Source organism: Protopterus annectens, chromosome 9.part0, assembly GCF_019279795.1.
Source record: "Protopterus annectens isolate FY-2018-M chromosome 9.part0, PAN1.0, whole genome shotgun sequence".
Taxonomy (NCBI): domain Eukaryota; kingdom Metazoa; phylum Chordata; order Ceratodontiformes; family Protopteridae; genus Protopterus; species Protopterus annectens.
Genome location: NC_056743.1, coordinates 413177590 through 413194628, shown reverse-complemented (window position 1 = coordinate 413194628; position 17039 = coordinate 413177590). Strand labels below are relative to the sequence as shown.

General features: G+C 40.6%; 1 protein-coding gene across 3 annotated transcripts in view; it reads left to right on the top strand.

The window, feature by feature from the left end:
• The window catches only part of FHIP2B (FHF complex subunit HOOK interacting protein 2B), a 1026346-nt gene that overhangs the window by 623476 nt on the left and 385831 nt on the right, over positions 1 to 17039 (top strand). For all 3 annotated transcript variants that reach the window (XM_044082952.1, XM_044082953.1, XM_044082954.1), the window contains one exon: positions 2208 to 2298. In XM_044082952.1, coding sequence (XP_043938887.1) covers positions 2208 to 2298 — 91 coding nt within the window. The remainder of the gene's footprint in view (positions 1 to 2207; positions 2299 to 17039) is intronic.

Genomic DNA, 17039 nt, shown 5'->3' with positions numbered 1-17039 from the left:
GGTGAATTCAAACCAAGAGATGAGAGGTTTTGGTGGCACAAGATAGTGGGCTTACATACGCATTGGTTTACAAAGTCCATTGAATTTGTGGGAAATACAAACAAATGTAGGTGTTGTAAAACAGAATTGGAAACAGGTGTACACCTCATTGCTGGTTGCGACGTACTAATGGAAGAAGGACTGTATACCGAAAGGCATAATAATGTGGCGAGACTGTTGCACTTGGGATCGTGCAAACATTATGGTATTGAAGTGGCTGAAAAACACTGGAAACATGAGCCACAAAGCATCATAGAAAATGATTAAGTTTACATCACATGGGATTATCCATTACCAACAGTTCAAAAGACAGGTGCTAGAAAACTGGATGTAGTGGTCCAAGAAAAGAAGACAAAAGTAGCGTTGATCATTGAAATTGCCACAACCAGTGACTACAGTGTCCTGTGCAGAGAGAGAGACACAAAGTCATAAAATATCAGGATTTGCAAGCAGAAATGAGAGTAATGTGGAAGTAAGATACCCGGATAGTTCCAATAGTAGTAGGAGCAACGGGTCTTTTAGTGTCTACAATCATATTTAGATATGCTACCAATACATGTAACACTGTACAGATTGCAGAAGGAGCCATTACTAGGCACATTGTGGGTGCGGCGAAGAGCATTTTTGGCTGACATCGAAGAGTGAAACAGTACTAATTTCATGAACTTTAATCGTACTTTGGGGTTCATTCCTGTTATGGTATTAGAAATCTAAAAGATATGGAGAAATTAAAACAAGGAAGATACCATTATATCTATTATTTACTAGGTTGTGTAAATATGGGGAGATTCATCAAGACTGGAGACCTGCACTTATTAAATTTGTCTTTAAAGGAAAGAATGGTTGGATAAACCCAGAGTCATACAGACCCTTAGGTCTACTTTCATGTTCTGGAAAAATAATGGAGAAGATAATATTGGATAAGTTATTGTCAGAATTGAAAAAGCTGGGACTTGAAATCATATATCAGCATGCATATGATGAAAATAGATTACCACCTGTAACATGATGTTCTATAACAGTGTGAATGAAAAAATGTGCTGTGATGTAATTTATATAGATTTAACTTCAGCAATTGATAGGGTCATACATAAAACACTTGTCAGTACATTACAACAACTAGGTATTGATGTACTCTTGATAAGATGGATAGCTGCATGGAATACAAATAGGACATGGAAAGTATCATACAGCAGTTATACAGGTGGAATTCTTGATTACAGTCAGGGTGTTCCACAGGACTCTGTCCTAGGCCCGTATTTCGTTTTCATCTGAGGTGTACTACTTTCTGTATGTAGATGATTTGAAATTGGGTAAACTGATTGTGTGTGTCATACAAAAGAACTGGACTAAATTGCACAGAAGAATAATGTACTGATAAGTACATCAAAACTTTAGCATATGAGATTTGGGAGACATAAATTGAAAGGTGAATATTTAATACAGCACACAGTGATTGAAACTGTAGACTCATTTAAGGACCTGTGTATATGGGTAGATTCAGCTATGAGTTTTTCTAATCATATCAACCAATTGATTAAGGATAGTTATAGAACTATAGGTAGCATGAAAAAATTTATAAAGTCTAGGAAATTAAAAATAATGATGTCATTGTTAGTTACATTAGACCAAAGCTTGGGTATGGAATAACAATATGGAAACCAAGAAAAGAAACAAGAGTAAACTGGAAAGAGTACAGTGGAGACATACCAAGAGCATCCATGGATGTGATAGTTTTTTTTTTTTTTTTTTTTTTTTTTTTTTAATAACTTAAAATTATCTAAACTTGTACAATTTCTCCTATAGATGGTTAAGAGGAGACCTTATTCAGGTGTATAGAGACAACTATCTGGGCATGTTTGGGGTTATCAGAAAGTAGTAGAGAGTCATCAGACAACCTGTGTAGGAGATTCTGTAGTAATGAGAAGTGTACTAACTGTTTTTCTGAGAGAGCAAGCTGATACATGGAGCAGATTATATTAAAGGAAGAGGTAGTTTTTAATGACAGCCTGGACACTTATGGGAACAACTATTTGATATATTGGCAGGCTAGAATGGTGTTAATGCCTGTACTTAAAGTATTGTATGTAATGCATACTGACATTTTTTCTGTTGTAGTTTGTGTGTATGGAGTGTACTTAAAGGTTTACTTCTTTTTGATGTTCTAGTTTTCTGTGCCTGGTTCCTGAAGAAGCAAAAACATCTCATCATTTTGATGGTACTGGCTACGATACTTATGTGCACGATGCCCATGGGCAGGTAAGTGTGAGAGCAGAGGGCAAAGTACCAGCTTTGGTGTTAACAAAAGAGATGCTAAAGGAGGCCACTTTTATGTTCCAAGTAGAAATGGCAAAACTTTCAAAGATGACACATTTGTATATGTGTGTGTATTTGGGAAGAAAAGTCAGGCACTGCACTGTGGAGTTCGGTGGCATATTTGAATCATGGATTTAAATTCTGGTAGCAGTCAAAAAGATAAACAATTTAGAGGTCTTTCATATCAAGAATTAAGATACAGTGCCATCAGATGTTGTTTTTCAAGAACTCTCCTTGTTATAGGCCCCAGTGTGTAATGAATATTGGTGTGTGATTTACAGGCACAAATATTCTGGCATGCTTCGATGGAATTTGTCAAACATTGTACCAGTTACCATACCCTGGATGGCTTACTAAGTGCTTGATCTCATTATTGTGTTGGGTAGCTCTTATAAGTTTGTCTGATTTCCAAGTAATCTTTAGTGGTTTTGGTGGTAGTAGTCTGATGTCCATCATTCTCATTGTTGCAATAGTATTTTGGCTACATGGTATGTGTCTAGGATACAGCAACCGGTCAGCTTCACAAAGCTCTGACTCCCTCCCACACCTACACTCTGACTGCTGACTGAGTGCTAATTTTCCTCCACTGCGCTAACCCGAGTGTTGAAAACTTCAGGACTTTCTTGTTGATTCAAGAGGAAGTAGCTCTGAGGCTTCACAGAAGCAACAGTAGGCTTTGTGTCATGTTTGGTAGATAAGTCCCCAAAGGGGGGAACCCTTCCACACAGAAATTATTGCACTTTTAAGAAAATATTTCCATATTTTTCTTTATGACTAAAGGCAGTTTTCCTCTTTAAGAAACATAGTATTTTTCCACAATATTGGAAGCTTCTTGTCAAGGACCACTATTTTTAACTTGGGGGTTATTTTAACTTTGGATGCAGTTTTGTGGTAAATATGTACTGCTTGTGAAAACTTGTATTTGTGTAAGTTTAAGGATCAGGAAGTGTTTTTGCAGGGCAGAAAAAAATGTTTGTGAATGTTTTTAATGCTTGTGTATACTTTGTGACAACTTACTTGCTATATTTTCTGTTAGTGTGCCTTTGGGTAGAGTGCATAATTTTTGAAAGGTTTTTTTTGTGTCCTATTTATGATTTTACAGTGAATAAGGGACCGTGTGGAAAACTATATGTGAGTGTTGCCTGTGAACACTTGTTTGACAACTTGCCTTCTAACTGACTGTATCCAGCACAAGGACACTTACTCCTGTCCTGCTGGTTGTTCTAGCTCTGTAAAAAGAATAAAAGCATCACAGGCTCAGACAATACGGCAGTCTTTAGTGAATGACCCTGCAGTGGATAACTGTTGCTCCTCAGACTACTCACTTGCTAATCCTGGTTCCCCTGGTGTAGGCCCTTCAGCCATCATGGATCTAGAGTCAGTCAATTCCTCTTCAGTTCCAGTTACCAATTCTGGCATGGGAGAACCATTTTCTTTTTGTCTGGGAGATTTTGCTTAGGATACCTGGGAATGAGACCTTTTGGCAGGGTTGGAATGCCATGTACTAGTTGGTCTTCTACTAGGGTGATACCGCCAAAGGAAAAAAAAAGGTTAGACATTGCTTATCTGATGACGTGGTATTTGTTCATAAAGATTTTCTTACCTTAGCCAGGCAATTATTATAGGTGCTTAGAAGTCCGTACCAGAGGGCAATATTAGTAATGAAATTACTGAAGAAATGTTGTCAGGAGATTCTGACATTGACAGAGACAGGGCATCTTCTCCTGCAATTCCCAAGCCCATATCTCTGATTCTGAGTAATCTTGGGCCTTTCCACCTCCCTTGGAGGAATTTTTCACAGACTATTTCCAGGATGAATCAAGTGTTTTGTGGAAACGAGTGGATATTCCTCTTGAAGTGGGGGCATATTAACAATGTGAGTAGATGTAACTCATTCTATACTCGTCCATCCTATTTTGCCAACCTTGGAGGATGTGTTTAATGCCTCTTGTAATAATCCTGATTTTCACCTTTAAATTCCAAAAATGCAGATAGACTATGCACCTCCAATTAACTTTGTTTTCTCATCTTAGATCAGATTCAGCTGTCATTTCAGCCTCTTCGCCTGCTGGAAACAGACTATTGGTCAGTACAAACACTTCACCTGTGGGTTAAGAAGACAATGTACTGGACGTTTAGTAAGAGAATTTTCTCTTCCACTTTAGCATACAGAATTTTTAATCAAAGAAAGGAAGTGCCAGGACACGCTGGTTAGCAGTCGTTGAGTTTATTCCACAATAGGGTAAAATCCACTCCAGGTGCTTCACTCCAGACAAAAAATGAAACAGCAACAAGAAAATGTGTAACTCGCTAACGCTCTTACATCCACACTACAGAAAATGCGTTTTCGTCACTAAGACTTCATCAGACAATTTGATTCCATAGCATTCAAATATTTTAATAATTTGTTATTCGTTAGTTTTTAATGTGTATATTTATGTATATTTTTTTAAATCAAGCACTAAAGCACTTTACAGAGGAAAGTATTAATATTCATGAATTAAGCATAGAGATTGGTGTGTTTGAATTAATTGTCAAAGTTCTATGGTCAATTAGTTAATTATATTCAATTGATGGAGTATTTAAATGTGTGTGGAAGGAATCAAATTGTCTGATGAAGTCTTAGTGACGAAAACGCATTTTCTGTAGTGTGGATGTAAGAGCGTTAGCGAGTTACACATTTTCTTGTTGCTGTTTCATTTTTTGTCTGGAGTGAAGCACCTGGAGTGGATTTTACCCTATTGTGGAATAAACTCAACGACTGCTAACCAGCGTGTCCCGGCACTTCCTTTCTTTGATTATTAGTTTTTTTTTGGAGTGCTCGCACCTTTTTTTGGCTCGTGATACAGAATTTTTAACTACCAGACACATATGTGAAGGTGCAGGTTTACTCTTAAGATGTGTAGATGGTTTGAGAGAACACTCTGCCACACTTTCTCCAGATGGTAGCTACTTTCTGAACCCTTTTATTTTTAATCTGTCATGTCTAAACATGTTTGAAGAGTGTGTTTATTTGTGTAGATACTGTGTTTAGGGCCATTGCTACTCGCTCAGGTTTGAGGAGATATGCTTGGGTATGTAACCAAAAGTTTACTGATGAAATAGTCTGACATTGTAAATTCTGCTTTAGATAGGGATGTTTTGTTTGGCTCATCTGCTACTCAGGTCCTCAAACAATGTGATGAAAAGGAAAATTAATTCAGGGAATGTCTTCAGATTTTTCAAATCCTCTATTACAAATCTCCAAAATCCTCGACTCCTTTTAAGAAGCAAAGAAAGCAATCCCTGCAGAGAGAGAGAGAGAGAGAGAGAAAGGGATAGCAGGAGGGGAACAATAAGAAACCGGGATCCTTTCAAAAGAGGGACAGTCTAATAATTTAGACTAACTATACCGGCATTCTGTTCCCCCTCCTGCCCCTGTCTCTTAAAATCAGTACCAGAAACTGTCTCTCTACACTCCCATTTGGCAACAGACTGCATCAGACTCCTGGGTGATAAAACTGGTTCAGGAGGGTTATAGTTGGCACTGGATGCAAATACCTTCTTTCAAGGGGAATACCCCCCTTTCCAAACCAAAGTTTTTTTCCTCAGGTTCTTTAGCACTTGCTTTCTGTAGCCAGAGTCTTTATATCAAAGGTTGAAAGCTTCTACTCAGAATGTTTCAGGTTCCAAAGACGCAGCTTTCATGGAGACCAGTTCTAGATCTTTCCTTGCGCAGTCTGTTTGTCAGAGTACCAAAGTTCAAAATGCTGACTCTTCAGTGTCTGTTACCTCTCATCCCTCCTTTTGTGTTTTATGGTAATGACAGAGCTAAAGGATGCTTATCATCACATTCCTGCAGCCACAGGCTTCAAGAAATTTCTCAGATTCTCTTTGTCTGGGTCTCATCATTAGTTGTCTGAATTACCCTTTAGGTTATCTACATTTCCAAGCATATTTATAAAGTGTCTAGCTCCTGTGATAGCTAGTTTATTGCAGATCATATGGCATTGACATGTTTCCTAATTTAGCTAACTTGCTTATCTTTGCAAAGCCTTTTCCATGTATTATGAGTTCTTAACATGGGTTTGTATCTCTTCTGACCACACTGGGGTTCCAGATAAACATTCAAGAGTCCTTTTTAACTCTGTTACACAGGATTGTGTTTGTGGGATGCCTTCTTGACACCTGTCAACAAAAACATTTTTTTACACTGGAGAAAGTGGATTTTTTATTTGGAAACGTTCCTGAGCATCTCCAGTGAGTCTCTGATTTCTGCAAGAGAATTTCTCAGGATCTTAGGGTTCGTGACTTTTACGATTCTCACAATTCCTCTTGTCAGGTTTCACATCAGAAAATTTCAGTGGTTTGTAAAAAAAAATACATGGAACCAACATTTTCATCCTCTTGAATTTCAAATTACAATTTTGGGGTTTGTCAAAAGGAAATGGACTGACACGTACCTCAGATTTTGCTTGGGAAGCAGTTTCTGAAGTGGTAAAGGTGGAAGGCCTGTGGAATTCTTCAGACAGACCAAAGCACATAAATATCAAAAAGCTACTGGCCGTGATTCTTGCTTTAAAATCTTTTTCATCTGTGGCCTCTAAGACCTCTTAAGATGATTACAGGACAATACCACAGTGATGTGGTACCTAAACGAACAGACAAACATGGGGGCACTATGTCTTACCCTTTGTGCAGGCTGGTTGTAATGGCTTGGGACATAGCTGTACAGCAAATCATTAACCTTCCAAGCGTCTTAAATCCTGTCAGAACTAAATATGGTGCCAGACAAGCCGGGCAAGACTAGGGCACACCCACACAAATGGAAATTAAATGAAAGGTGTCTTTCAGGAATTGATCCAGTTATGGGGAACACCTCAAATGGATCTTATTTTCCCACTTTCAAAAGAGGCAGCTGAACAAATTCTGCACTAGGGCTTCTTGCATGTTTAGAAAAGCTTAGAAAAACAATGTATTTTCATTCCTGTGATCAGAAATGTTCCTTAATCAAAGTCAGAAGTCAAAGTATACTTTATTGCTGATCAGATATACACAGCAGTGCAAGATGAACAAAATTACATTGCTTTGTTTCCAGTGCAGGACATAACAATGAACACACAGTTTGACAGTAAGGCTAATGCGCATACAGTAATAATTAAAATATTAACACAATAAATTACCACAATTAGACAGGAAGACATTAGTCAATGTTATACTAGTAGGTATTGCAAACTATGACTTCACATTGTGATTGCTTAGAATATTGCACTTCAATTGTAGTATATGTTCTGATGTTCATATTGCACATGTATGGAGTGGTGACTCACTCCTGACTATTGCACATTCAGGAAGTAATAGCATAAGAAATCAGGCTAACTGTACCAGTTACTGAAGCAATTTGCCAGAGTGATTACTATAGATGATACTTCATAGCAAATGGCATAGTGATCTAATATTTGCTGTCATGCCTGGCATTCAGTTCAGATTATGGATAGAGGCAAGAAGCTCCTGTTCAGTGTAGATGTTTTGCAGTGTAAGCTGTGAAACTGCCTGCCTCTGAGGAAAGGCGGAAGTACACGCCATGGGCAGGGTGCGTAGGATCATTGATCATCTTCCTAGCCCTTGCCACACACCGAGTCTCTTGCAGATTATCCACTGATGATAGCGAGGAACCTTTGAATTTTTCTGCTGTTCTCACTACCCTCAGGAGAGCCTTGCAGTCAGATGCTTTGCAGGTACCATACCAAACTATGATGTTATTTGAGAGGATACTCTCGATGCTTCCCCTGTAGAAGGCTTTGAGGATGGACTGGGGCAGGTTTGCCTTCTTCAGTTTATGTAGGAAGCATGTAGGAAGCATAGACGTTATTGTGCCTTCTTCACTGTGTAGCTAATATGAGTCAACCTGGATAGGTCATCTGAGATGTGCAACCCCAGGAACTTGGTGTTTTTGACTCTTTCCACTGCCACCCCTTAATTTCCAGAGGTTGATGCATCTCCTGAGTCCTCCTGAAGTCCATATTAATTCTTGGTCTTGCTTACATTTAAGGCCAGATTGTTGCTGTCTCACCAGCCTAACAGATACTCCAATTCATCCCTGTAGGCTGTTTCCTAACCATTTCTGACAAGACCTATGACAGTGGTATCATCTGCGAACTTGATGATTTTTGTTGGATTCATGCCGGGCCATGCAGTCATGCGTCAACAAGGTGAACAGTAGAGGACTCAGGATGCAGCCCTGAGGGACACCCATGCTCAGTGTAATATTGATTGGATTGTTATTTCCCCTAGGGTCTGTTGATGAGCAAGTCCAGTATCCAGTTACATAGGGGGTGTTGATGCCCAACTGGATTAGCTTCGATATCAGATTCTGGGGGATAACAGTTTTAAAGGTGGAACTAAAATCGATGAACTGCATTCTGACATAGCAATTCTTGTTCTCTAGATGCGCCAAGGATTCATGAAGTGCTATAGCTATTGCATCAGCTGTGCAGCGGTTAGATCTATAAGCAAACTGTAATGTATCCAGTGTTGCAGGTAGGCTTGAAGAGATGTGGTTCTTGATCAGCTGCTCAAAACACTTCATTACTGTTGATGTAAGTGATAGAGATTGTATAAGTTAAAATGCTTTCCCCAAAGTTATACTGTGTGTGCAGTAAAGAAAAACAGCAGTGCAAGAACAGTTAAGTGAAAAAAGATTTCTTGTAAATGTTCAGCTTCGATATTAATAACATATAGCTGTGGGCTTACTGTAAATGGCATCCTGTTATAGAAAAAAGGAAGTTGACTTTCTGTGAGCTTTCGGATGCAGAAACAAATTAAATAAAATACAGACACTTCAAGTGACGCAAAGATGACGTGGAGAAACTTTTTGTGAAGTCTTCAGATACAGCAAGGAAGAAAATAACCAAAGAAGGACATATTTGTCATTTCAACAGAAACTGTCCAGGCTAGAAATAGCCATAGACTTTTTCATGACACAAACAGAAACCAGAAGAACAATTCACAAGGACATTAAAAATAACAGTGTTTGACATTTAAAAGAGTATATAAACTGGACAATATTTTTCACTCTTTAGAGACGTCTATGACTGAGTGTGCATCAGTCTTTACTTTGTGTCTAGCTGTGTTATAATATAATTGAAATAACTCTGACAGTATTAACTGTTTGGCAAGAATTTGTACTGATATAAATAAATATTAAAGGATGCAGTAGTACGGTGTCTGCCTAGCTCACTGCTAATAATATTTTACAATGGTGAGCCTAGCCCACTGGCCATGACTTTTTTTCATTATACTGCGGTGGTGGTGCTGCGGTAGCGTTGTCCTGTTCGATTCTCAGCTAGAGCATATTCTGTGTGGAGCCATGTGTGAATGGGTGTACCTTCGTTGAAGGTTGTGCATCAGGGCTGGCAATTTGGCACGTAAAAATCTACTGCCAGTCATTAGCAGACCGGAGTTCCGCTGTGGCAACCCCTAACCGGGAAAAGCCGAAAGAGACAACAACAACCAGCAGTTCATTTTTTCATAAAGGCCTTAAATTTTTCGTGAGTTCAACAGATTGACAGTTACAGTGCATCAACAAATCAACAGTTCCAGTACTTCGTTGGTGGATACAGAGTGACGCTGTAGATGCCGTCCTGTGACGTTCCACCATCAATTGAAGGACACTGTGTCTTTTAAGTGACTTCAGCCTGATCACCTGTTTATCATCTATGCAAAATACAGTAAATTTCTTCACAGTTATAACATGGATGCCAGTACAGACAGTTAACTTTATAATGCCCACATATTGTATATATAAATTTACATTGCTTAAACCTTCTGTGTCAGACATGAAATGTAAATCTGAAATGTTTAATGTTCAAAATTTAGATAACCGTTGTGTTTGTAATTGCATAAATGCCTATAATCCATACAGAAAATGTACAGCAATTCATAAAGACTGTTTTTTTATGTGAAAGTAACTTTCCAAACTTATGTCTATCTTGTCACAGGAGTCTAGTATGTAAGCCATATCGTAAGATGCATCCTATTCTGATAAACAATCTGTTTGATTATAGTGTTGTTAGTTCTTCACATATACAACAGTCATATGTACCTTCTGCAGTCACCTAAATCTCATGCAGTACAAGTGTATGCAATTATTGTCAGTAATGTAATACACTACATAAAAATGTTATTTATAGTAAATATTGCAGATGTACGAAAAGAATAAAGTTCTAACATAGTAGAGTATGCTATTAATATTAACCTTTTAAAGAAAAGGTTTTCACAGCTTTTCAAAATTTCCCTAGGGACAGTAGTAAGGGACAATAATGCCATTTAGAGGAACAGACTCAGCATAGCATTCAGACTTTATATAATGACATTTCTGGTTTAACGTATTAATCAGAGTCCAACAACATTTACTCAGGGCACAAACTACAGAGGTTAATCTGACAAGACAGAAAAAGCCCAGCAAGGTTTACAAAGGGTACAAAATACAGTAACTGACATTGGGTTCAGCAAAAATGACAGTTATTTCTCCTGCTGATATATATCAGTAGTCTTGTTTATTGCAGACTCTGCCTGTGTGGCAACACAAAAAATTAATTTTGTTTCAATATGTTGGCATTTAAACAATGGTTGACATACACTGTGTGGTCTATTTGAAATAATGCTTTATTTATTTATTTATTTATTTATTTATTTTGCATTTACACATACCAGTTTGAGTCAGAAGGGGATTCATCGACAGTGTTGGCAAACCCCTAAAACATGCTCCAGTACTACGGGAGTTATAGACATTGATTCCCAAAATGATTTACAGGGAAAGTTTAGTATTGTCAAAATCAATACAGAAGAGGCTACAGTAAATGCTTTGGCAGATGTCAAAGCAAAGCAAGTAGCTAAAACAGGTGAGTGTCTAGACTCACATCAGTGTTTTAAACACACACACAATGTAATGCCTGTTTCCACCATTTAAAAAAATTAAAAAACTATCTCAAAATGATCAGACAGTCTAAATAGCATGACAGAAAAAAATAATGTTTTGGTCAGGCAAGATATGTTGAAGCAATTCCGTCAGACAGTTAATGACATTCTGCAAACTCCAGATGCAGCTTTAAAATCAGTTTCTGCCAGATAGACTCACAAATTACACATCTCAAACTCCACCTAGAGGAAGGCCTAGCCAGAGTGCTAGACAGTTTAAAAGTAGTACGCAGTATTGCAAATGCACATATAAAAATGTACAAAAACAGCTTGTAGACTACGTGGGGAAAAGGAGACGTAATACATGATCTGATGAAAAAACAAACACAGGGAAACATGAGCAGCTTCTGCTCCACCAGGGTTATAGAGAGATATACAATGAAGTTCAGAAAAACAGGTGATATGTTTTACTTGTAAGAAAATAGCCGACATTAAACAATATTGTCCATATTATAAAAAATGAAAGAAAAGTCAAATACAAAAGGGTATTTATGCAGATAATAGTGCATGTTCTGTAGTCCTGTCTCACCTTCATTCTTACATATGGGTTCGGAGCCAATCTTCGGCTCCAACTCGGCCGATTACAAAGCCCGAAGTCTCTAAGTTGGCTCGTGGCAAGGTGGGTATCCCATAATGCACTAGTAACAATCCCCAGATCTCGTTTGCCACTCTAAGAGTTCAGAAGTGTTCTCTTTGTTGGCCGTGGCTAAGTTGGAATATTTTCTTATTCAAATATTTATAGTGATCTTTTTTGACTGTAATAGTTAGTTTAGTATTAATAGCTTACTGTTGTTAACTTGTAGTAGTTAGGGTGTTTTCAAAGTTTTATTGCAAATTGTTGTTGCTAATTGTTGGCTGTTGCTTCCGCAGGCCTTCCTTAGTGGTATCCCTTCGTTTCTGTGTGCTAGTTATTGCTAATCTTTTCTTAGGCATAGGTCCATTTTTACTTAGGACCTACTCTAGCCTTTGTCTGTTGTTTATTCTCTATCTTGCCTACCCCTCTGCTTAGGGCTAGGCCCGTTTAAGTTAGAGGACCTAGTCCTCTATTGCCTTTCTCCCTTGTGTGTTGTTCCCTCAGCAGGGCTAGGCCCATTTAAGTTAAAGGACCTTGTCTTCTCTTCTTATTATCTTTCTACGTGTATAGCCTGTGATTGTTGTTGTGGTAGTATGTCTAAGGAAACTAAAGACCATAAACCTTCGGGTTTCAAGAAATGCCTAAAATGTTCATAAAAAATGTCCCTGACTGATGGGCATAGTATTTGTGTTTATTGTTTGGGAACCATACATCTACAGGAGATGTGTACTTTTTGCCATTCTTTTAGTTTCTGGTTACTCCAGGAAAGGAAGAACAAACTGATTTTGAAAGGTCTCCTTAAACCTTCCTTTGAGGAGGATTTAGTTAGTTCTTCCTCTTCTCACTCCATGTCTCCCTCTTCTAAAAAAGAGAAGGTCAAGTCGGTGAAAAGACAGTCTCCTACACTGACTGCTAAATCAGGACCTCCAGCGAAAGTTGTTAAAATTGACAAAGCTTCTACCTCTTCGGCTCCTCTGCCTTCGGAGCCGGTTGAGGTTAGTGATATAGACCTTCCAATTTTGGTCCCATGTTTTTCGGAGCCGGTAGCCGAATCCATACCTCGGAGCCGGTCAAGAGACGTACTACCGGTATCCCTGACACTTAGGTCTCCAATTTTGCAAAGATCTCGATCCCCTACCTTGTCTTCCAGATCCTCCAGGAGCCTTTCTGAGGAGGATGTTGAAAGGGTGGTGGTAGACTTTTGAAGTCGTTGGCGCTAGCAAATTTGTTGTTGGATCTGACCCAATCGGTTCCAGAGCTGTCTAAGGCCGTATTTCCTGCTTCTGTTCCTCCTCTGAGCCATACTGGTCTTTCGGAGCCAGATCTATTGGTGCAGTTTGTTGTGGAACCATCTGTTTCAGCACCCCAAGTGGCTTTTTCGGAGCCGAGTTCTGCTCCAACACCTTCGGTGCCATACCTGGTGTCTAGGAGCCAAGTTTACCATTCGGCCCCTACCTCTCGGTGCATCGGCTCAACTGAGCTAGGATCCTACATCTGTCTAGGAGCCGATCGCTTTGGAGCCGGGGGCTACTTCCTCTTCTTCGGAACCGGTGGTGTCCTTGGAGCTGCCTTTGAGATGATGAGGAGCGTGCTGTCTAGATCTACACAAGGGTACCGATATTCTTCCCCCTCAGGTTCTGACCTCTGTCTCAGCACCATCCCTCTCTCATGACAGCAGAGACCTGCAGCCTCAGGAGCCCCCTTGGGTGGCCCCCAGTCTTCCGAGACCTCCCCAGAATAACCTTCTGAGGAGCCTCCTCAGAAGAAAACTTGGAAGAGGAAAGTCCATCACCTCTGACACTGACCTCCAGGAGGCAGAAGGGTCCCCTAGGTCGTCCTCTGATGATATCTCCTTCGTAGTTATCCTAGAAATCCTGAAACAGAGAAACGGCTGGCCCACCATCACCCCTTCTGATGAGGAGTCAGTGTATCTGAAGGCTTTCGGGTCTCAGCCTTCAGCCTCTTGGGTGTCTCCACCTTTCGATGAGCTGTTAGATTTGGTGAGTCGAAAGGTATGGGAAACTCCTGACACTGTGGAACCAGGCCCCAGAAGGCCAAATAAATTTCTTTCAGCTCCTAGGGAAAAAGAGTTTCTGACCAAAGGTGTGCCTGTAGATGCCAGCAGAGACTTCCTCATCTGTCCACCCACTGAACAAGGAGTCTCGAACGATGGACAGATACGGGAAGCGTATTTTTTCTTCAGCGGCTTTTACACTCGGATCACTGAATTACCTCACCCATTTCACTAAGCTTCAAAGAGATCTCCTAAAAGAGCTAGGCGATACTCTCCAAGGTACTTTAACTGAAGGAGTCCCTGAGAAGGTTACTGCTCAGTTTTCCACCTTAAACTCTATTGTTAACGCCTCCATGAAGCCGATATCTTACACAGCAGATGGAGCGAGCAGGGCAGCGGGTTCAGGAGTTTCCCTTAGGAGACTCTCCTGGATGCGCTTATGTAACTTTGTGGAGCCCTTCAAATCTACATTTACCAACACCCCCTTTGACGGTTCATCTCTGTTTGGACCAAAGGTAAAAGACACACTCACCAGATGCGAGAGTATGTTTTTCTGTCCCTTATAGACCATACTCTAAAGGTCAGAGAGGTGGAAAAATGTGGTTCAAGAAATCTCAGAGATTTTTCCCAGACGCACAAGGTGATTCCTTCTCTAGAGGCAGAGGAGGAGGAAGTAGTGGTAGACATCACCCTAGAGGCGGGGGTCTGCAAAACCAGGGTGACCGCGATTCTTTTCATGGATGTCCCTATCAGCGCTCCTCAAGTGGGGCCCGACTGCATTTTTCTGGAGCCAGTCGGGGGTCGCTTATCTTTGTATCCAGAAGCCTGGCATGACATCACACAAGACAAGTGGGTACAAAGAATAATTTCCAGAGGATACTCCATACCCTTCTCTTTTCCACCTCATCTATCCAAGAGAATCCCACATGTTCCACCCAATGTTCCACATGTTCCACCCAATCACAGAGATCAAGCAACTATAGAAGTCCAAACGTTGCTTCAAAAGAGAGTTATCCACACCATCCCCGCAGACCAGATAGGATTCGGAACTTACTCCAGATTCTTTTTAGTGCTAAAACGAACAGGGGACTGGAGGCCCATTTTGGATCTCAGCAAGTTAAACAAATCAGTGAAGAAGTCCAAGTTACGAATGGTAACATTGCAGTCTATACACCCTCTGTTAGGGGAAAGACAATTGGATGTGCTCCATAGACCTCCAGGATGTGCCCTACTACATAAAAATGGACAGAGCATCAAGGAGTCATTTACTCTTCTGGCTGGGAGCCAGTCATTACCAATTTCGTGCTCTGCCCTTTGGTCTCACCACAGCCCCCAGGGTGTTCACCAAATGCATGGCGGTAGTAATGGCTCACTTGAGACGTCTTGGATTCCAAGTGTTTCTGTACCTGGACGACTGGCTGCTGACTGCCACCACCAGGCACCTACTTCTACAAGCCAGGGATTCAACCATCTGAGTCTGCACACAGCTAAGCATCACTATAAATTGGGAAAAGTCTGTCTTGTCACCCTCTCAATATGTGACTTTTATAGGCGCAGAAGTAGACACAGTCGCAGTGATGGCTCGCCTTCCTTCAGACAAAGTGCAAAATCTAAGACAACAAATGTACAGCCTGCTTCCCCAGCACAAAGTCAAAGCAAAGACAGTGCTCAAACTTCTGGGAACCATGGCCTCTACTATAACTCTAGTTCCACTAGCCAGACTACATATGAAAATTCTACAATGGCTACTCTTTTCCCAGTGGTCTCTTCAGCAACTGCCTCTGTCTTATCCCATATTAATAATGGAATCTTGCAAAAAAGACCTTCGTTGGTGGATCCAGTCCAATCAACTAACGATAGGGAGACCGTTCATTCCTCGCCAACCCGTTGCTACTGTGGCCATGGATGCCTCCCAGATAGGGTGGGGGGGGGGCATTATCTAGGGAATACAGTCCAAGGCACATGGCAAGAACACGAGGCTCACTTGGCATATCAATGTTTTAGAGATGAGAGCAGTGCTACTAGCATTGCAAGCACTTCACATCTTTCTTCCTCTAGGGACAATAGCAATCCAATCAGGCAATGTGTCAGTGGTATGGTATATAAACAAACAAGGGACAACCAGATCCTACCCCAATGTCTAGAGGCTCTACGTGTTTGGCAGTGGGCGATATCTTCCCAACACTTTCTAGTTGCAATGCATATACCAGGGAGAACCGATGTGATAGCCAACAAGCTCAGCAGGGCAATCTTGATACTTCACGAGTGGTCTCTGAATCAGAAAGTCGTGAACAGATTTTCCGCAAATGGTGATAGCCTTGCTGCGATCTGTTTGCCACCCCAATGAACACCAAATGCAGCAGCTACTTCACCCTTATCCACCCCCCCCCCCCCGGGGGAGACACCGAGAGACACACTTGTCCACAGTTGGCCCTCGGGACTTCTTTATGCTTTTCCTCCCTTTCTGCTAATATCAAAAGTTATCCAGAAAGCAAAGACTTTGGGAAGCAGAATGATTCTCTTCACTCCGTACTGGCCTCGTCAGATTTGGTTCCCCTTCTCAGGTCTCACCTTCAGGACGATCCATGGACTGTGGACCCAGTACCAGACCTAACACATATGTCAGGCACATTCCATCCCTGTCTCCATACCCTCAACTTGACAGCGTGGCTGCTCTACTTCCATCCCTAGTCAGGCTTCATGATTTCTCCTCTGTGGTTTCACATATCCTGACTTCATCTCATAAACCATCCCTGTCTCCATACCCTCAACTTGACAGCGTGGCTGCTCCACTTCCATCCCTAGTCAGGCTTCATGATTTCTCCTCTGTGGTTTCACATATCCTGACTTCATCTCATAAACCTTCTATGAGAAAATTGTACGCTAGCTAATGGAAAAGATTTTCTTTCTGGGCACAAGCTAAGAACATAGATCCATACACAGCCTCCATTCCCTTAGTGTTAAAATTTCTAACCAAACTTTTTCATCAGGGATCAGCTGCTGGTACAATCAAAGTTCAGTTAGCAGCTATATCCAATTTTCATTTGGGGCAACATGAACCTAATCTTCTCGCTCTCAAATTGTGTAAATCATTTTTAAAAGGCACTACCTTACTAAGACCTCCTTTTCAAGAACCTA